The sequence below is a fragment of the Crinia signifera genome, chromosome 9 (assembly GCF_055691185.1).
Source record: "Crinia signifera chromosome 9, ASM5569118v1, whole genome shotgun sequence".
NCBI classification, from domain to species: Eukaryota; Metazoa; Chordata; class Amphibia; order Anura; family Myobatrachidae; genus Crinia; species Crinia signifera.
The window spans coordinates 132300499-132322819 of NC_139225.1; the positions used below are offsets into that span (position 1 = coordinate 132300499).

The window sequence follows — 22321 nt, forward strand, 5'->3', positions numbered from 1 at the left end:
CCCTGTGGATATTAGTGGCATGTGGACGTGGCCTAACTATGGCTGAGTATAACTGTGAGCACATATGAACAGGATTAGAGGTACAACTAGTCTGTTCTTATTGACAAGTGACACTGAAGTGATCTAACTACGGATCATTGGCCCCTTATAGGGTGTAGTTACTGATCCGCGGCCTGAACTTTACTATAATGTGCCTGAGTGGCATTGTGAAGGCACCTTTTGGATGTACCTTTGGGTGAGTGGGCATGGTAAGTGGGCATATATGATTTAAAGGTAATGAGCATGGTAAGTTGGCATATATGATTTTAAGATAGTGTGCAAGGGTAGTGGGCATATATGATTTAAAGGTAATGAGCATGGTAAGTGGGCATACAGATGGAGCCAGCTTCCCTCTTGTTGGCGAATCGACAGATTGTCTCTGCTGGCGATCCGCCAGCGGCGAGGTGCTCCATCTGACTGAGACGCGTGTGCGTCTCACACGCACGCGCGTCTCAGTTTCCGGGCGGCGGGAACCCTGTCCGTCTCCGCTTCAGGGAGACGGACAGGGTTAGGGGAGGCGGGGGGGGGGAGCGGGGAGGCGGTGGGGATCCTGGGGAAGCGCTGTCGGAAGGGGACGCGCGCGCGCCCCCTTTCGCAGATCAGATGGCGGCTGGCGGGGGATGGCTGCTGGCGATTCTGCCGCCATCCCCTGCAAAGACCAGGCCGGCTCCATCTGTATATGATTTAAAGGTAGTATACATATAACTCTGTGCTATAAGTTTTTAAATGAATTGCTGAATGTATTGCGGGTTTATCACACTGCATGAGTCAGATTATAGATGTAACCTGGGTACTAGTAACACTCATCATACACGATGTAACATGTAACACTGTGTCATAGCTACGTTACGTACTTCCTGGTCCTGTGCCATCGGCTTCCTAGGAAATGTGTCCTAGCAATTACTGTAAATTGATCAGATATAGGGGGTAAAAGATGGAAAAGAAAGGATGGCAGAGATAGAGGACAGGGAGAAGGAGGCAGGGACAGAGGACCGGGAGAAGAAGGGAGCATTTGAGAACAGGGAGAAAGAGGCAGCAACAGAGGACAGGGAGAAGGAGGCAGGGACAGAGGGAGAGGGTGGGGGGACAGCATGCCTGTCTATAATATTTGCAAGCTATTACCAGCAAACAAATGTTTTTGGTTGGTGGTTTATCACTCTCCATTTTGTCACTTAGCTTATGGATGCTCTAAAACAGAAATTAGGTAAAAACCCTATTATCAGGTTTTTTACCGTATTTCCATATGCTCTAAAGCCCCTCCATCGGGGCAACGCTGCGGAAGGTATCCCCAGCTTTTGCAGGCGATACCCTATATGGGCCTATGGGCTTCTTGCCACAGCAGTTTTGAAAGATTCTTCCCGGATCCTTCCCAGCATGCCCCTTGGTCAGGCCATCTCAGACCCAGAACTCTTATTGGAAGAGCTGTCCTTTGCATTATTAATGTTAGAGCATATGTGATTATTAAGAACCCGGCGGAGGGGGGCGATGTAGGGTGGCGGATGTTAGAACATCCGACCCAGAGAGAGAGAGTTAACTCCGAGTCCCAACATGACCTATTCCAGGAGGGGCAGAATGCTTAGACTTTCCTCTTAATCTATGATTGCCATCACTTGTGGTGAAACACCTTTCTTATCAATTAACCTGTTTAAAACAGGTGATGGCAATCATACATTAAGAAGTAAGTCCAGAAACAGAGCATTGTGTCCCTCCTGGAATGGGTCTTGTTGGGAGGAATGGATAGGTAAGTAGGTTAAGCATACCTCCTAATATGACCCTCTCCGGGAGGGACACCATGCTCTGTTCCTGGACTTCCCTCTTAATGTATGATTTACTATCACCTGTGTAGCGACACCTTTCTTATCAATTAACCTGTTTAAAACAGGTGATGGCAATCATAATTTAAGAGGGAAGTCCAGAAACAGAGCAATGTGTCCCGTCTGGAGAGGGGGTGTGGTATAGGGTTCCGACAGTCTTTAGCCCGACGTCGGGATCCTGACTGCCCGGACTCAGACAGCATGGTGAGCGCTACAAAGCCCCTTGCGGGCTCACCACGCTGCGGGGTTGTGGACCCCCACGGGGGAAAATAGCGGATGGCCGTCGGGTACCTGTCTGTCGGCGTTTTGACAGTCGGGATCCCGACTTTGGGTAAATGACTGTCTGGATCCCGACTGTCGGGACTGCGTCCGGCACCCCTGGAGAGGGTCATGTTGGGAGGTATGGGTTAAGTTACAAAGGGAGTGAAGTGAGAAGGTTCAGTGATAGAGAGAGTTTACTGAGAAGGTTCCATGTCACAGAGAAATTGGCCCAAATCGGATGTGTTTGACACCAATCCGATGCACGTTCCTATGCATGCAGGTCCGACCATTGACTCGGACCACCCTCTCTGAGCAGAGTCCCAGGCGGCTATGGGATTGGATGGCCATACACTGCTGCAATACATTGCAGTAGTGTATGGCCAGCTTAAGAGAGTGAGGTAAAGAGAGAGTGAGATTAGCAGGTTTCATGACGAACCGAGAGAGACTGGGCCAGATGTACTAAGCTAGAAAAGTGATAAAATGGAGTGTAAAAAACCACCAACCAATCAGCTCCTACATGTCCCAGGCAGTTAGCAGCTGATTGGCTGGCACTTTATCACTCTCCATGTTATCACTTTTCAAGCTTAGTGCATCTGGGCCAGAGAGTAAGGTGAGGCGGTCCAGTTACAGAGAGTGAGATGAGAAGGTTCAGTTACAGAGAGAGTAAGGTGAGGAGGTTCAGTTACAGAGAGCGAGTGAGGCGAGGAGGTCCAGTTACAGAGAGAGTGAGGCGAGGAGGTTCAGTTACAGAGAGAGTGAGGTGAGGAGGTCCAGTTACAGAGAGAGAGTGAGGTGAGGAGGTCCAGTTACAGAGAGAGAGTGAGGTGAGGAGGTCCAGTTACAGAGAGTGAGGTGAGGAGGTTCAGTTACAGAGAGAGTGAGGTGAGGAGGTTTAGTTACAGAGAGAGTGAGGTGAGGAGGTCCAGTTACAGAGAGAGAGTGAAGTGGTCCAGTTACAGAGAGAGAGTAGAGTGAGGTGGTCCAGTTACAGAGAGAGTGAGGTGAGGAGGTTCAGTTACAGAGAGAGTGAGGTAGAAGGTCCAGTTACAGAGAGAGTGAGGTGAGGAGCTTCAGTTACAGAGAGAGTGAGGAGGAGGTTCAGTTACAGAGAGAGTGAGGTGAGGAGCTTCAGTTACAGAGAGAGTGAGGAGGAGGTTCAGTTACAGAGAGAGTGAGGTGAGGATGATCAGTTACAGAGAGAGCGAGGTGAGGATGATCAGTTACAGAGAGAGTGAGGTGAGGAGGATCAGTTACAGAGAGAGAGAGGGGTGAGGAGGTCCAGTTACAGAGAGAGTGAAGTGAGGAGGTTCAATTACAGAGAGAGTGAGGTGAGGAGGTTCAGTTACAGAGAGAGTGAGGAGGAGGTTCAGTTACAGAGAGAGAGAAGTGGGGAGGTTCAGTGACAGAGACAATCCCATGCACATCAGAGATTTGATCCCACAGCCATGACTTGGATCGCATACGATACATCGTATGCAAAAGAACTGCATACGGTGTATCGTATGTGATTTTGCCACCTGGGAAGTTGCTGGGGAGTTCAAGGGAAATTGTGTGTGACTTTAAACCACCCAGAAGTGGCACTGGGGTATGGGACCTTAATGAGGAGACAGTGACTGTGAGATAAGTGGGAGAGTGACAATAAAAGAAAAAAGGCAAGCTGCGGAGAGTAGCGGGAACAGTGACTGAGGGAATGAGCAGAAGAGAGACAATGACATTTAATAGTTGGATAGAGGAAGGACAACTGAATGAAGGAAAGGTACAGGGTAACAGAATGAGAAGGGAGTGTTAGAGCGCAGGAATTAGTTTAACAAAATGGGACAGCGTCAATGAGAAGTAAAGGAATGGGGACAGTGAGAGAAGGAGGGAGGGAAAAAAGTGGGGTAACAACAAACAGAATAAGGAGAAGGTAGGGAAGATGAGGGTGAGATAGGGAAGGACGTGTAGTGAGGTAATGAGGGATGACAGTGAGAGGATGAGGGCAGCAAGAGGGGAATAAGGAGGTAGGGTGGACAGCGACAAAGTAGGAATAACAAGTAGGCTTTACATCGAGGAAGGGAAGCACAACACAGGGATAAGGAAGCGCTAACAGGACATACAGGAAGAGACGCAATGTGGCCACAATATGGTTTCATTAACCCTTTCATGTACCCTACATGCTGCAAAATGGAATGAGAGCAATGTGTCTGCTGTTTAAACTGGTTCAGCCTCAAATCTTCTGTTCTTCTTCGGCGATACCTATCCCAATGTCACTAAATGTGTGGAAAACGAAAATATACTGATATTTGCAGGATTAGCATCTACGCAGCACCCCAACATATACACACTGTACCAGCAAAGTGTAGGATGTACATAAAGTAGTGCAACACTCACCCAGAATGAGACATACAGGATACAGCAACATGCTGGTCTATGTCACAGTAAAGGTAGATACACGGTACGTAGATCTACCCAAAGCCCCGTACACACGGTGTGATTCATATTCTATTCAAGCCCGATCTGATCGGGATCGAATCTCACGGCGCTGTGTATACATTTCCTGCACAGTCAATTTTTTTATTGGATTTCGATGCCGCGGAGCCGCGCACCCGGGATCCAATCGCGATCGAATGCAGCTGAAACCCTTTCGATAAATAGAACAATCACGGAACGATAATGCTACTTTGAGCTATAATGCGGTTTCACTTGTAGAAATTAAATGTATCATATCACATTTTGTAATGTAACACACACACACACTTCAATACATGTACAATGTGAGTTAATGGCAAATGACAGGATGAATGAGAAGATATCGGTCTCTTACCTTTACTGTTCATCACAATCCTTTCCACCTGCTTAGAATAATATTCCTCCAAAATAGGCTTTTCCTTCTCTATTCTTTCCTTGATGGTGACCACCGTGCTGTTGTAGATGGAGAGGATCTCTTCAGGAATGGGCAACTCCTCGCTTTCCACTACTGGAGGTTCAGTGAGCCTCAATTTACTAAGAATTTGACCTCTAATGGCCTCTATCCTCCTCTTCTTCACCTGTTCCAAATCCACCGCCTTGCATGTAGACATGGACACGGCTACATGGAGAAGGTCCGCTAAGGTGAGCATCATCCATATCCATTTGATTCCCATGGTGTAAATTTCTCAAAATAGCAAAAAAATAAAATAAGACTTGTTGACCTCAAGCTTTCGGGATTTCCTTACTACTACCCCCGTCACTCCAAATTGCACCCCTTTGGCCAAATTAAGATTTATTCAAGTGTCTTGAGCTCATTGCTGGGGTACTGTCAATGAAAGCATCTCCATGTGTAGGAGTCCAGAGACAGACTTGAGATGATGTTCTTCGAAGACATCACTTGTTTCAACAAAGGCAAATTCTAACAGCGACCAGCACAACAACTAAGAACAAGTGTAGAAGCTGAGATGTCCTGTGGTCATGAAACAGTGGGGGAAAAGTCTGCGAGACGTCCTGTTGGAGAACTTGTAGAATCTCTTGCCTTGTATGTAAATTGCTCCCACTCTGTGCAGTTTGATGGCCTTGTCTCTCAGCTTGCTAGAACATGCTTCTCCCGTCCCCCCTCTCTCCTTCCTCCTGTGTAACTGGCAAGGGTTTTTTTTTTTAATGCTTTTTCTGTAACTTGAAGCTCCACCCAGGATATGATGGTTCTGTACTTTTAAGTTTGACACACACAGAGTAGTTTAAGGAACTGCTGCTGACTCCTGGGGGTGGTGGTGAGTTCTAAAGCTGAAAGCTGATAATGTTTTATTAGAAAACAGCAAGAGCAGAATGTGCTCACGCACGGAATATACAGTCTCACATAATCACTGCATTCTGCAGTGGAGGAGAGCATTTTCCAGTACCTTAGTCTATAAAGACTGGACGAGAAATCACTGCATCTGAGGATAAATAGCAAGAAGGTTAAATATACACATTGGACTTCGCTCTTAGCAAATGCAATGATTCCCCTGTTGCAAAAAGTCGCGGACGTACCTTACGACGGCCATAATTTACACAAAAGTGCTTGCTGCAGAAATTTGTGCACAGGGCGCGAGATCTGGTGCCGCTGCTTGTGCTTAGACACTATGGCAATGGCAACTAGCACCCTTTGCAATTAATAGGATAGGCCTAATTGGATTATTCTGAAAGGCTAGGGGCTGGATTTAGAGGTGGATGCAGAAGGGTCCGCGGGTGCCCGTCTGTGACTTTATGCAGAGGGCGCCGGATGACACTCCGACAGGGGGGATCCCGACAGTCAGTATCCCGATGTTGGAATCCCGACTGCCGGTGCTAGACCGACCCCCATAGAGGGAGAATAGAACCTATGGTGAGCATAGCAAGCCACCAAGCCCGCAAGGGGCTTCTTTGCTATTGCCCCAGTTGGCAGACGGGATTCCGATGCCGGGATACTGACCACCGGGATCCCCCCTGTCGGAGCACCATACCACGTCCTATGCAGATGTTGCTACAAAGCCCTGCATTCCTTTGTGTTAAAGGACTGAGACACCCACTTTGAGCATTGGCAAAAGCGCCAGGTGTGTCTTGAAATTACATCATCACACCATCGAAACTTAAACCAGCCTTATAGAGACTGTGGCCTCTATAACAGGCCAATAAGGCAGACCTTCCCCGTGCATGCGCTATTTCACCTTGCTTTCACCACCCTGGAACATCCAGCACTTTTGCAAGACATTTCCGATTAGGGATCGCCATCGGTGTGTTCACCATCGATGCTTGTCTCTAATGCTGTAATGGCAAATGGCCATCAATGGTTGCAAATAAATCAATTGATGACCGTCGATTGTTTCACCAACTTTGGTTATCCCTGTTCTATTACTGAGAATCAGAACCTTGGAGCGGGGCTTCGTGGGTGGAGGGGGTGGAGCTACGCTCATTGTCCCGGCACTTGAAGAAAACAAAAAAACAGAACCATTGTTCTGTATCATCGATGACTGGAAACCATCCGATTCTTCCCCATTGATGACAGTATTCCAAATCGGCTATAAATCCTCAACGATTTGCAATCATTGATAGCATCTTTATTTCGGATACCATGTCTTTTTTCCAACATTGGAATCCTGACTGTCAGGAGCCCGACAGGGGGACAAGCGCATTCAAGCCCCTTGTGGGCTTCATGGCAAGCTATTCTATTCTCCCTCTATGGGGTCTTGGACCCCCACGAGGGATAATAGCCCGTGTAAGTCGGGATTCTGACTGTTGGACGCCTTACAGTAGAGATTCCATGTTGGAGAAAGGACCATCGGAACTCCAACTGTCGGTGAGTCATCCGGCACCCAAGGCGCTATACAGTAGGTGGAAGTTATGGGGAAATATAGCATGGATAATATGGAGCTTTTCTATGTATTTCATTAAAGGAGACACTAATGGAATACATCTGATATGTAAGTAACCGAGTGTACCACCGTAAGGGGTGTATTGAGAGTATGTACAGTAGTATTTAAAGACACTACTGTACACTTCGAGCTGACAGTTTATACTTCAGGTTTATACTGTGCAATGATTCCTGTTTGAATCTAATTAGTGGTGATGGCTGGTATTCCGAATGTGCTGGTATTCCGAATGTTTCCCAGGCACCTCATCACCACCAACATTGCAGAAAGATCTACAGTAGTTTACTGTAAAAAGGTGTGCCCAATAAATGAATTCCGGAGTCCAGATGCAGAACTAAAGGTGCCCACACACTAGAAAGATCTGTGATCTTAAGATTTATCTTAAGATTTCCCTTGAACTCCCCATCTGCCCAACACAAAAGATTTCGTTCAAAGGAGTACATTTTGACAAAAGATTTATCTTAAGATTTCAGAAAAATTATAATAATGGGCTGGGTTATGTAGAAGGTAATGGGCTGGGCTATGTAGAAGGTAATGGGCTGGGCTATGTAGAAGGTAATGGGCTGGGCTATGTAGAAGGTATTGACAGCTCAGTGCACATTCTGCTCTGTCACACTGGCCCTTATTCTGATCGGTGCGTACTTTCCCGAATTCTTACGGTGCGGTCCGCACGCCACGCTGTGCGGTGGCGTACGGCCAACGTCCGTAGAAACGCCCACGTGTCCTCCGCATTCGGACGGACTCACTCTTTAAGAACAGGGCGTGTGTACGGACGACATACAAACCGTGCGTGTGCGGTGGAAACGTACAGATTCTGCACGGTCTTCCCGCACAAGCACGGTCTTACCGCGTCAGAACGTACGGGAAGCTGTATTTACGCTCAATCCCACACTTTTTTACTGAGTACACACAGCGATCACATGACCCACTTAGGCAATTAGGCAACCTCATGAAAAAGGGATTGTTATCAATTTCAATCAATTAAATGCTCATCTATACTGACCCACATTCCTACTACATTCATGACACACATTAACCCTTACAGCATGTGACCCTAACATACATCTATATACACTATTTACATTTGGCTTATTTAAAAGATTTTAAACAAGTTACACATATAATTTTGCATGTTAGAAAAAAACACTGACAACTTTGAACTTTAAATAACTATTTATTATAATAAACACGAAAAAATAAATGTGTAATAAATTAATTTTCCTCATCAATGAGCCGGTCCATTTCGTCCAAAATGTGCCGCATGTGGGCTCTAATTCTTAGGAGGGCCCCACGGCGACCCTCCTCTGCTTGGGCAGGCTCATCTGTGGAGGAAATACAAATAGAAAAATAAATAATGATATTCATGCATACATTTAACATAGTCATACCTACATTTTAAACATGCACCGTGACAGGTGTGTGTGTATATGTATATATATAGATATATATATATATATATATACATATCTATATATATAGACACATATATAACTATATATATGACACATACACCTATACATACATGCATACATACTACATGGAAAGCCTGATTTTTGCCCTATACCCTTTACTCTGTAGAACACCTCACAGTCATACTGCTCCTTCTCAATCCAAACCCACCCATGACTAAGCTCTGAGAAGCATGTTACGCGCTGCACCAATCACAATTCTGCTAACAAAGTTCAGTGTCTGTTATATGATGGAGCCTGGCAGGGGAGTTACACAACTCTCAGGAATGCACAGTATCAAGCATGGCTTGCCTGCTGATGGTCTGCTCCAGAAATCATTGTCATAATGCCAGTTAGGTGAAGCTGCAGCACTAACCCACTCCCATGCACAATATCATTACTAAGATCAAATCTTCAAACAATTATGGGGTCAAACATACATGCAGACCGCAGGGGGTGGTTAGCTAGAGGAGGGCCCAGGGGCACTGACCACTTGTTACTCCAGTCTAAGCCACGCCTGTCCATACTCCATTTATGCCATACTGAATCTAGTTTGGTCAAATTAAGCACCTGTAAACTATACTCACCTATATGAGCCTACAGATTGTACGCTTGCAGCAGGGACATGTAACCCTTACATGAGCACGTCATCACTTTCTTCCAGGATACAGATTAACTACACTGGTTCATTGACACTTAAAATCGACCTGAAAGCCATCCCCACAACCTGTGTCATTAATATGTGTCCTGGATGAAAGGGATGGTTTGCCCACCCTATCTAACCCCTAAGTGTGTCTGTTGCTACCCAGTTTGTTTTATCACTTTATAGTATTGAAAAACACAATTGAATCACCAGTGCTACATAGCAAATAGTAGATGACAAAAGGAAAAATTAATCCTTATGTATACATACCAATTTCTGCCGCCTGGACAACCTCACAGGCCTCAACGTCCTCCTCTTCCTCTTCATGAGGGGCCTCCACTGCTGGCACGTCCTCCTCTGGTGGCACGTCCTCCTCTGGTGGCAGCGCCTCCACAGCCCACCCCTCCTCCTCCTCCTCCACTTCCTGTGCCACCTCCTCCGCCATCCCTTCCTCCTGAGGCACCTCCTGGGCCCTTGGTTGGGCAAGCTCCTCCTGGCCCACCTCTGGCTCCTCCCGGGCCTGTCTTGCTCGATCCCGTGCTGTGTTTGGGGAAAAACAAAAAAGTGCTGATTAGGGGTCATTTGTATTAAGCCTTATCAAGCTATACATGCAAAGGTTAGAAGTACAGATAATTGTACAGGCAAACAGCTCTTTAGTGGCCTTTACAAAACACAGCCTGTAACATGGCAGGTATGCTGTGACATTTGGGCCATCGTAAGCATCACAAACATTAATCCTACTCAATGACATATTTTATCACCATTACAGGGTGTCAAACAGGAAGTAGCACACATATAGTGTATGCCATGTTTCACTCATGATCAGGCTGGTGGCCTTATTGCCTTAAATAAGGTCATGTAATCAATCATTTACAAATGGCCATTTAATGTATAAACACTCACATCTCGCTATGCTGGCCCTGATTTGCTGGAGCAAATCCGGCTGGCGTCGTCTCAAGTCGGACCACCGCCGCTCCAGCTGTGCGATGGTCCGCCGCACCTGCGTACGGGCATATATGCGCCGGCGGGCCACCGCATAGGCATTACGTTTCTGCCGGTTGGTAATGAATGGCCCTGCACGGCCCAGCCTGGTCTCCATAACGGCGACCAGTGTCCTTAATTCTGCCAGGGAAAAAGGGGCTGCTCTGCCATAGGCCGCCATCTTAGCAATGGCACAAATCAAACAATCATGTGCTGTCATTGGTTGATCAGAGTGATATTTGGTATTAACTTTATTGTTCATTTTTACACTAACAGCGTGTATGCGCCCGAACAGACGGCTAACCCATTGCATCGCACACCCATCCTAAACAGACAGTGTAAACTAAGATGGAAACACATTATATATAATCTATAACATTCACCAAACATGGGTATAAGCAACAGGTGAAATAGTCTGCATCACTAGACACTTACACCTAACTCAACACGGTACTAAACAGCTATTTTATAATGAAAGCTATGCAGCAGAAACATAGCAAATAGTGGCAGACCTTTTCCCAAAATTAGGCCATGCTGCCATGTGTACACTTACCTTCTACTGGCCCATACTACTGAGGTGGAATGAAAAGTAACTAGCATCCAGGCTGAATTTGGAGTGCTTTCACATGTGATTTGGATGCTAGCACTGATTACTTGCGGCTAAGTGGTGGACTGGATTTACATATGGAATGGGTAGTGTCAGTTGTACTACATACCAAACAAGTGCACAGTACAGATGTACATTCAAATATACATTTCATGTGTGACCTCAGTTTTATTTGGTCATTGGTGTTCAAATCTGCATTTAGCTACTAAATCAGACTTACTGAGTTTGCCAGGTTTTTGAGAAATATTTATCCACACCAAGGGGCGTGCCGTATGCGCCGCATGGTTGACGCTGCCTTACGGAACGCGGCCGTACGGAACGCAGGTTGCAGCTGATTAACGCCAATTACAGAAATAGTATTTAAAGTTGTCCTAGAAAGGCAAACAGTTGTTGCAAACATGGCTGGCTCAGAGTCAGAGGAAGAACAGGTGGTGCAGAACCTCTTGTCCCGCATGGAGTCCAACACCACCTATGTCCCCCTCAACCCAGAACAGCCAGATGGGCCATCAACATCAGGCCAATCAGCAGCTGGCCCATCCTCAGCATCAGCAGAATCATTGGGAACACAGCAGGTGGCTTCCCAACAGAGTAGCCAGGCCAGCACTTCAAGTACAGCAACCGGTGGCCGTGGCCGTGGCAGTGGCGGTGCCAGTGGTCGTGCCCGTGGCCGCAGTCGGGCAACAGAGGAACCAACCACAAGAAACATGGCATATGAACCGCAGGAGCTTGACATCCTGGTGACCCGGGCACGTGATTTGATAGAGTGCCCACCGGTAAAGTTGACACACACAAGGAGATGGAAGATCTGGGAGGAGATAACGGCGGAGATTAATGCGGTGGCTCCACAAGTTCGTGAGGCGGAGCACGTTAAGAAGAGGCAAGTACATGTGTGTTACATTTGAGCAGTACAAGTCCAGTAATGTTTACATTCAATATTAGATGGAGTTGGTCAATGGGTGGTCACGTTGCTTGGAGGCACAGACATGTTTGCCATGACATTGAATTGATAGTTATTGTAGGGTGACTGTGGTTGTATCTTCTAAGGGTTGTTTTGCAAAATGAATATAATGTAAGTTTGGTGTCAGTAGGCACATGTTGTATTATGTTTCAGATTGCAATGGGTGCTACAGCAAACATGAGGAGTGACATGTATTAATATGTACACTTTGATTGCAGGTGGCACGACTTCAAAGGCAACCTCAAGAAGAAATTGACCCAGCGGTGGGAACACAGCCACACCTCTGGGGCTGGCCCCATGCCATCAAAGCTGAAGCTCACCCCCCTGGAAGAGATGGCACAGTGCTGCATTGCAGTGGAGGAGGTCCGGGGGGTGAGCACCATAGACAGCGAGTCCCCAGCGGAAGTGATGGCTTCTACGCTTGAAGGTAATTATTTGCCAGGCCATAAGTAGATGTTTTGAATTTTGCATGGAATGTGTGGTAATTGGTATTTTCTCGTTCAACAGCATCCCCACCGCTTGGTCAACAATCTCTTGAGGAGGTTGTGGAGTCTGTGCCACCTGGCCCCAGTAGCAGGCCCGTGCAGCAGCAGCCGGCAATGTCCGCGGCTGAATTGGCCACGTGGGGCCATGTGCTTGAAAGTATTGTGCAGCAGGGAGACTCGGCATCAGAGCGGGTGCGTAGGGCCGAGGAGGTGCTGCAGGGTTTGACCACCAGCCAGCAGAGTATTGCTGCGAGCCTGCAGGCTATGAGTGCCAGCCAGCAATCTATTGCTGCTAGCCTGCAGGTGCTGGCTGATCAAGCCCTGCGGCAAAATGAACTCCTCCTCCGCCATAATGAACTTATGGTGGAGCTAGTTACCACCAATAGGGTCCTAATGTCACCCGTTTCTGGTGCATTACCACCATCATCACTCCCTGCTGCCAGAGGGGGAAGAAGATCCACCCCCTCCCCAGCATGTGCTCCACGTGACTCACCATCTGACTGTGGCCGTGGGCGAGGCCGAAGAGCTGCTGCACGTGGCAAGGAGCCTGCCAGGGGCAAACGTGCCCGCAAATGAACTTGTGTCCCCATTAATCTCCACCGTTATGTCTTCCCAAATCTTCCATTGAGCTGTGTGTGTCAGCATCCTGTGTCAAATTCCGTGCCGAGGGTCACCACATTTGCCCGCGGTTCAAATGTCATGTTTGGTTCCCCTGTTGCCCTGTTTCGGCTACCATTACTGTGTGCTGTACTTGAAGTGTTGGTGCTCTACTTTTGTTGTGAAGCCACCTGATGTGTTCCTAATGATTCTGCTGTGGCTATTTATTATATATTATTTACTTTTAGTCCTGTTATGGTACCATTTATTTTGTAATGGTTTCGAAATTATTTTCTAAGTTTCTTTAATAAATGTTATTTTGGCCCCCCAAATGTCTGTATTAATTGATCCATGCAGAAGTGACATGTGTATTAGTATTATTAATATTAAGTTGTGTTCATTATTTGCAGTGTAAAAGTGTGTGAAAAATGCAGCATATATGTGTGTGTTTAGTAATGGTCCATTTAAGCTGCAATGGTTCCAATTGAAGCAGTGACAAGCGTGTAATTAACAAGTAATGAGTAAAGTAGGTGATTGTATTGTGTTCAGCTGACATTGGTTGAGGTGCGTCCGTCCTGATTAGGCGTTCCGATTGCCTAGCGCATGACCGAGTGGTGTCCGCTAAGCAATACTAGCCTTTTGGACACCGCACATTTCTTCCCTTTTTGTTCGCGTGCATTCCCCCGTGTCCGCCCATGTTTCCGCCCAGTTTAGCCCACTTTGAAACTACGCCCCTGTGTCATTCCGCATGACGCCCATAACACGCCCATATTGCCCGAGTGATTGCGGTGCACATTTCTGTACGGTATTAGTGAGAACAAGTACGGAGACCATGCGTGGCACATGCGCATGGCGTTCCCCACGCATGCGCAGACGGCTAAAAAACGCGATCCGAAAGAATTCGGGAAAGTACGCACCGATCAGAATAAGGGCCAATGAACCTGCTTTGTATGATGTCCAAGAATGTCCATTTCTGGAGCTCTCCACAGTGCCACAGATATGCCCCCACAGTGCCAAACATATGCCCCCAGTGCCACAGATATACAGATATGCCCCCAGTGCCACAGATATGCCCCCACAGTGCCAAACATATGCCCCCAGTGCCACACATATGCCCCACAGTACCACAGATATGCCTCCAGTGCCACAGATATGCCCACAGTGCCAAACATATGCCCCCACAGTGCCAAACATATGCCCCCACAGTGCCAAACATATGCCCCCACAGTGCCACAGATATGCCCCCAGTGCCACAGATATACAGATATGCCCCCAGTGCCACAGATATGCCCCCCAGTGCCACAGATATGCCCCCACAGTGCCACAGATATTCCCCCAGTGCCACAGATATGCCCCCAATGCCAAACATATGACCCCCACAGTGCGCCAGATATGCCCTGCTGTGCTCCTGTGCTCAGTCCCCGCTGTGTCTCCTGCCTGGTCCCGCAACTGCCTTCCCTGCTACCTCTCTTGCCGGGGCACACGTCGGGGCACACGCCGCTTCACCTGGCGCTTCTCCTGCTCGGTCCCCGCCGGCTCTGGCACGTGTCGGGCTGTCAGCTGCCGGGGGAACACAGCTTCCGGCTTTACATGCCGCGTCCAAGCCACGCCCCCAACACATGACCAGAAATTGGTCAGAAGATTTGCATATCTTCCCTGCAGCAGGGAAGATGAGCCGACGCCGCAGAAGACACACGGGGACGCGCATCGGAAGGTAAGTATAAAAAATACTGAACGATGTGCACACACAAATCGAACGATTAATCGTCCAAACTAGCAAAAACAATGAAATCGGACGATTAATCATTCTAGTGTGTGGGCACCTTAACATTGGTGCACCGCGGGTCCCATGAGGACTAAGGGGCTCACTGCCGTCACCCTCTTCCTGTCACCCACGGTTTTTCCCTGTCACACACAGTTTTCCCCTGTGACACGCTGTCACCCTCTGCCTCTTCCAGTCACCCACTGCTGTGTTGCATATTGTGAATTTGGGTTGAGGTGGAGGAGGGTGGCCCAAATTATATGGTCTACACAAGGGTACTATAGAGAAGGGGGTATAGGAGAAATACACCAACCACTAGAGAAAATGGGAGTTACATTAAGAAATAGGTGCTATATGGAATAACGGGGAGCAGTTCTAAAGTGTTATATTTTATAATAAGAGGATATACAGTAACAGTATATAATTAGGGGTTATGTGGAGTAGTAGATGGAGTTACTGTATAAGGATAGGTCATGTACAGTAGTGGATGGAGTTATAAGAGAGAGTGATATGGAAATAGAGGGTGAGTTGAAAGGGGAGGTATAGGTATAGGGGAGTTATAGGTATATGTTACGGGGAGATCAAGGATACTGTATGTTATATAAAGTAACATATTAGCCAAATGTAATAGGGTGTGAGAATCAGAAAGTGAGAGATTTTGGAAGAGGTTTCCCATTTATTTTAAAGCGGCAATCATTTACTTGGCAAAATCAGTGTAAATGATTGCCGCTTTAAAACGTCTTCCATGGTCCACTGGTGGTGCCTTCTTGTGGCCCAGACAAGCCTTTTTTTCATTGCTGCAGATCAGCTATGAGTTCTTAACCAGATACATGTTCCCTAAAATAGGTCATTTTATATTATTTTTCAGAATTTGCCAACATTATTTTTTTATAGCAGTTTATTGCTTACCTTTGGGTGGCATGCATTCCAGACCAATAAGAAGCTATTACTGCATGCATTCACTTTCTCCTGCCAACAAAATGGCTCAGATGGGGCTAGGAATGGCTGTATGTGCTCAGACCAGGGCCCTATCCATCACCCCATGATCACCACCACTGGGCCCCCATAACCTATTTGATAGTACTGTATGGTATGTAGCAATAGCCTTTAAAATGCATCAACTGAGTTTGTTAACCATTATGTACACTTTCTAATGACTTTCTCATGCACCCTAGATAAACTTATGTATCTGAAATCTGTGACAGCTGCCCCTTTAATACTAATTCAGGTGTTGTGTTGGGGATGGTCTCACCTTTAAAAGCCATAAGGTAGTTGGCAGGTGAGCTCTAAACCAGGAAACACAGTTCATTTTAGCTATGATGTGTCAGCAGTTGCCAGGTTCTTAAGAGACCAATTGTTAGTGAGGTCCCTTGGCGATGGGCTGCAAGCTTAAATGCATTGATCAATTCATGAACTAAATATTTATTTATTTAATTATTTGTATATTAAGGTGAGTTAGTGCTGAGCCCCCTGTATTTGCACTTTCTAATGAGGACATTTAGCACATTTTTCAGTTCTGTTTAAAAACTTATACGCATAAATCAGGTCATATAACCAGGGCCGGTGGGTGTAAGGTTTCTCTGCATCCTAGGCAAAGCTACAACCAACTGTGCCCCTTCCCAACCCCACACTGCCACATATACCCACTTTCCAGCCCATTAAGTGAAAATGTGCAGATGGCGTCTTAGAAGTTCCACAGCCAACACCTCATTAAGGGCCATATGTATCAACTTTCAAACAGTGATAAAGTGGAGAGTGATAAACAACCAGCCAATCAGCTTCTAACTGCCATATTACAAATGACAGGTAGCAGCTGATTGGTTGTTTATCCACTTTATCACTTTTTGAAGCTTGATACATCTGGCCCATAGTACAACAAAGATGGTGCCCACTCTGATGCTTAAAACTGCCTAATGGCAGACCCAGCCATGCATATAACAGGGTATATCAAGTTGCTTATGTTTTTCTTCCAATAGTAGTGTTTTCACTTTTCATTGGTGGCTTTCTAATGGTGTGAAAGTGATGGCTATCCAATGTTTCAATATTTGTTTTCATCTCAAATTCTTTTGATGCAAGAGTAAGTTACCATAGCATCACCTGTTATGTGGGCGAAAGCCAAGTCAGTATTCAGTGGTGTGCTTCAGATGTCCATCCCTACTGGTTCACTGCACCTGCAAACGTGTGACAGCAGAGGTGACGCACATTCCACACTACAGTACATACTACCGGCTATTACTGATATTAAAGTCTCCCGTGCTCTGTTCACTGCCTCACTGTCGTATTAGTGTATGTCAGTGGTTCCCAAACTTTTTTGAATCACGGCACCCCAGAGCATTAAAATATTTTCAAGGCACCCCTAGGCCAAATGCTTCTTATCGAGAAATTCTGATTTTTTTTTTTTATTAAGTGCATTGTGTTTATATTTTACAGTTATCTGGTGAGGGACAGGATTTGCTTCTGTTTGTCCACATATATTATGATTGGCAGCCACCAGCACTGGTTTTGCCTGGTACATTGACCATAAATAATATGAATTGATCCTGGTCCACCAACCCAAGGCACCCCTGCAAGTGTCCTGAGGCACCCCAGGGTGCCTAGGCACACAGTTTGGGAACCACTGGTGTATGTATATCATTTCCCACTGTATTCACGTTGGATAAGTAATTAATTTTGAGCTTTGAACATGGTTTACAATTTCAAGAATGTGTCTCACTCCTTATTGTGGTAAATGTAATGTCATTGTAAATGTAAATTTTTTCCCTATGACATAACTACATCTTGGTAGATGCACATTCCTCTGTATTTTGCCTTTTGTATGGACACTGATACATTTGTAAAACTGATTGTACACCTTTATTGATACCATATGGTCATGCTAGAGCCTCTTTATGGCCTATTTTTTCACCAAAACCATTTAGGTCTTTTTAACATAAAATTACCTGATAAGAAGGGGAGCATGAAAATCAGATGTTGTTTTCCCCTGCAGATGATTCAATAGACATTACCCAACATAAACGTTAGAGCTACAAATATGTCATCCTAATATCTCTGACTAGACCAAGCTTTCTATAGGATGCTGGAGGAAGGAACCCCTAGAGTATGTCCATGCTCCCTTGTCTCTCCCATGTGTCCCTGGCTACCGTGCCACGTCTACTCCTCTCTACATCTTGTACACATCAGCTCCACACATATAACAGATGATTTAAGACTTTAATAATTACAGAAGTGACATATGTTCCTTATGATAAACACAGGCTCTAAGAGTGATAGGAACAGTGTGGAGACTCCTCAAACCACCAGAGATGGAACGCCTGTCAACCATACTGGAGTCTAGAGCTTCTCCAGGGGAACAGAGAGTATAGTGTAACTTTGGAACAGATCGTATTAATTTACTGCAGGTTTGGATAACGATAAAGAATTGCAAGAAATGGTGACAGATCTAAGTCTGGAAATGTGTATTTATTGGAAAGCAATTCATCTGTCCTGGTGTGGCCTCACCAACTCCTGCTAGTCACTAGAGTTTCCCGACTTTACAAAACATTATAAGACTAGTTAATAGCCCGTCAAAATGATGCCTTCTGCAGTGAGGAGTGAAACTTTGAGCTGTGACAGTTTTTACTTTCACTTTGAGCCGTGACAGTTTTTGCCCCCAGTCCCTATCTGCTTCTACCTCCAATCTCTGTCTTCACTGCTCCCTCTCTCTCTATATCCAATAAGTTTGAAACAGATTGCTTTTACTTTCTGATATGAGTAGTTTAATCCGTTGAGTGGCCTCTAGTGGTCAGTGGCGGTACTACATCTCATAGAGGTGAGGAGTAGTTAACCTTTTATATACTGTATATAGATTACCCTTACTTCCACTGCAGAGGCATAGCCTGAGTTTTCTCTGTAATGGTGTGTACACACGTTAGATGTGCCTTAAGATCCTATCCACGATCTGATCAGATAGGATCGTGGATAGGATCTTAAGGCACATCCGATTTGCATCCTATCTTGACTATATAGTGCAGATCTGCACTATATAGACAAGGCAGCCAAGACTTTCTGGCTTCCGATACATGAACGCGCATCGGGATTGGATCGGGATCGCAAGGGTTAAAACCCTTGCGATCTGCATCCGATGTTGATCCGATGTTGACTATATCGTCAACATCGGAAAGGAAATCGGACCGTGTGTACACAGCATTACAGTGACCCTCTTCGGTCACTCGGGGGGAACCACCGTGCATATGTTCCACAGCATAGGGAATTACAAGTTGCTCGGAATAGGGAGCTAAACTAACATAGGGGTAATTCAGACCTGATCGCTAGGCTGCGTAGATGTGCTGCAAGGTGAGTAGTTTAATGCTTCCCCGCCTAATGCATACCCACTCCAGCAGCCGAATACCCTCGGGACTCTGCAAGGGGATGTCTATGCTTACATATCCGCTCCCATGCGCCCGCACAGAGGAAAAATCATCCGATTTTCATCAAATTAATCAAATTAATTTTTTTTGTCCCACCCACCCCCCCCCCCCCCCCCCCCACCCCACCCCACAGATAAAAGAAAGCCAGGGCTTCCTTGGCTGGTGTAGGGGTTGGCGCTGAAATCATGTGATGTCACCCCTCCCCCCCCCTCCCTGAGCAGGCAAGGGGCATGCCTGCATTCCCAGGGGCCCTCCCAGGAAACGCTGGGTGGGCCCCAGCTACCGCCACATGCCTGTCACTCAGGCAGCACCCCCCCGGCGAATGATAAATTCAGTGAAGGCGCTCACTGCGGGGGTTATCGGGGATGGGGAGTGTCCCTTTTGGCACAATGCTTCTCTTTGTTGTACTCTAAGGATTCATTTTGGCCCTGATTCTGGTTTGACTACTGTTTAGCTACTGTGCATGCAGCCGTTTTATGGGAGCGGGCACAGAGAATTTATTATTCGCCGTCCCGTTTGCACCTAGCGGTGTGGGCGGGGGCGCGGTAGCACCCATGGGAACGCCCAGTGTTTCATGGACGTTCGCATGGAAATGCACCGGTGATGCAGGTGCCGGGGGCAAGAAGCTGACATCCGATGACATCCGCCCTGTTCCCGTACAGGGGCGCCGCAGATCTAAGACACCAGAGAGAGTCTTAGATCTGCTAGCCCTAGAGAAAGTATTTGATGGTCGGCATGTACCATGGCTCTTGATGGTGACGTGCCAGGTCATTGTGTCTTGTGTGACGGCACCGCACACTAGTTACATTTTGTATGTCCCATTCCATGCCCCTAAACCCATTATAAACTTTGTGGAGTAATCAGTGGCGTAAGTTCGTTCCAGTTGCCCGGAGGCAAGATAAATATCGGTGCCCCCCGGTAGCTCAGTCAGTAAGGTGTAAGTAAGACAGGTCATGGGTTCTAATACAGGGTGAAACTTGCAAAAATGATGCTAGGAGGAGGAGTCAGCCACCGAAGTGAGATTGATGGCTTTCAATTAATTGATTCAAACTCGCAGGGGAGGAGAGGTGGCCCCTTGGGAGCAGGAGCCCGGCGGCACATGACTCTATTGCCTCCCAATCCCAGAGTTACGCCTCGGGTGGAGTTCACTGTCTTTTGTGTTTCACCATTGGGCTCAGCCACAGATATTATACCATCAGTGTTGGCCATCGATAGTAAGATTGTTCACCATCTGCCTCTAACCATCGATGCTCATTTTTTTGTATTCGTCTCAACTCTGAATCAGCCTCCATGTCTGCTAATGCCACCGGTCTGTGAGAAAGAAAAGGGTAAAAGTCAGTCTGTCATTATTTGTCATTGCTCTGTCACTTAAACAAGTTTATGATTTCCAGATGTAGTCTTTCTTTGTCTAAAGATCTGCCAGGACATATCCAGAGTCTATGCCAATGGGAAACTGATATCCCCAGAATATCAGTCCTACAACATTCCTTCTTCTCGGAACATTATATTTTGGTTTTAAGACATCAGAGATTAGTCTTGTATTTGATTAGATTTTACTTTGATTCATATGACTAGTTAGGTAGATTTTCCATTGCAGCTTCAGGATACAATGGGGTTTTGCGATCCTTGACCAAATCAGTTTCAGCTTGTGGTAGGTCTGTTCCAAGTTCTGAAGATGATCTTTGCAGGCTGTTCCCAGCATTTGTTACAAATACATTTTTCATTATCTACAAGTGGAAGGCCAATAATCTTGTGGTTTCATCATATTCTATACAGTGATAAATCTTACTTGGGTTTGGCTCGGTTGAATAACCAGTGGCTGCGTTGGATAGTTGCTTATATTCTAGAAATCTATTCCCGGGAAGGACAGGTGGGAGGTGCGGGGGACAGGCTACAGTAATGGCATCACTGTGGCCCTACACGTCACTGCTAAGTGCTGGGATCTGCAGCGGGCAGCAGTGGGAGTGGCTAAAATGATGTCATGTGCCGTGAATCATGTCATAAAGCCCTCTGACCTCACTGGAGAATTGTCACTCACTGCTAATCAGAATTATATTAAACTCTGCAATATAGACTAAGTTTAAGGAGCCCAGCATAATCGTGGCCTTAAATATAGGCCCAAGAACTGCACCAGGTGATCTGGTGGGTCCCTAACACTAAAGTCTAGGTACCTGTTGTCCCATAAAGTTGCAGATAGGTGATCGCCAATAGAAGCTCTTCTGTGAATTAGGGCCTAATTTCTAATTCGGAATAGGAAATTCTGGCAACAGAAATCTTGGGTGTGGCAAGAAGTCCCATATAATGGCTACCCCAGCGCAGGCAGCCTCACCTCTGAAATTACAGCTGCAGTCATCATGGCCGAACAGCGGCGCCGGCAACCAGACCCTTGGGATCGATGGAGCCCGTCTGTGGCTGTGCACATCTTCTCACAGCAATTGATTGCTGAGCCGCTGCTTGGGGATTCCAGGGAGCTGAGTGACCATGCTTTGGGGGCCCTCAGATCGTTGGGCCTGGGGTGGCTGTCCCCTTTGACCCTCCTGTCATCGGGCATGCTCAGGATGTCCGGCACAATCCCGCTGCTGGGCCCCAAGGACACAGCCATTGGCTTCAGCGCAACGAGAAAATACATTTCCAAACCTCCCACCCATATACCAGCAGTATGTCAGTCATGCTACAGCTTTTGGATCTTAGGTTCAGATCTGCACATGTGTAGCGTGGCTCCTGTGCATGTTCTGGGATTTATGTAAATATCGAATTTACATAAATCTCTTAGTCAGGCAGTTTGCATACGTCCCAACGGATAACATTGTGTGAATGTGTATACACGAGCATCTCCATATAAGGGGTGTGGCTGCAAGATAAGAGGTTGGTGCTGAGCCACATTGGTCTACTTTCCACTCTTCTACAATCAGCTGTGAATTTAATAAGGAGCAGAGTGGTTGTAAGTGGTACATTTCTTACAACATCCCAGTGCTCAGGAC

The 22321-nt window shown here is 46.5% G+C and overlaps 1 protein-coding gene across 1 annotated transcript in view; it reads right to left on the bottom strand.

Annotated features, from left to right (window-relative positions):
- The window catches only part of TGFB1 (transforming growth factor beta 1), a 30890-nt gene extending 25190 nt beyond the window's left edge, over nucleotides 1-5700 (bottom strand). Inside the window, exon 1 of the mRNA XM_083159832.1 lies at nucleotides 4918-5700. Within this exon, the coding sequence (XP_083015958.1) occupies nucleotides 4918-5236 (319 nt within the window). The 5' untranslated portion in view covers nucleotides 5237-5700. The remainder of the gene's footprint in view (nucleotides 1-4917) is intronic.
- Nucleotides 5701-22321: the final 16621 nt, after the last annotated feature.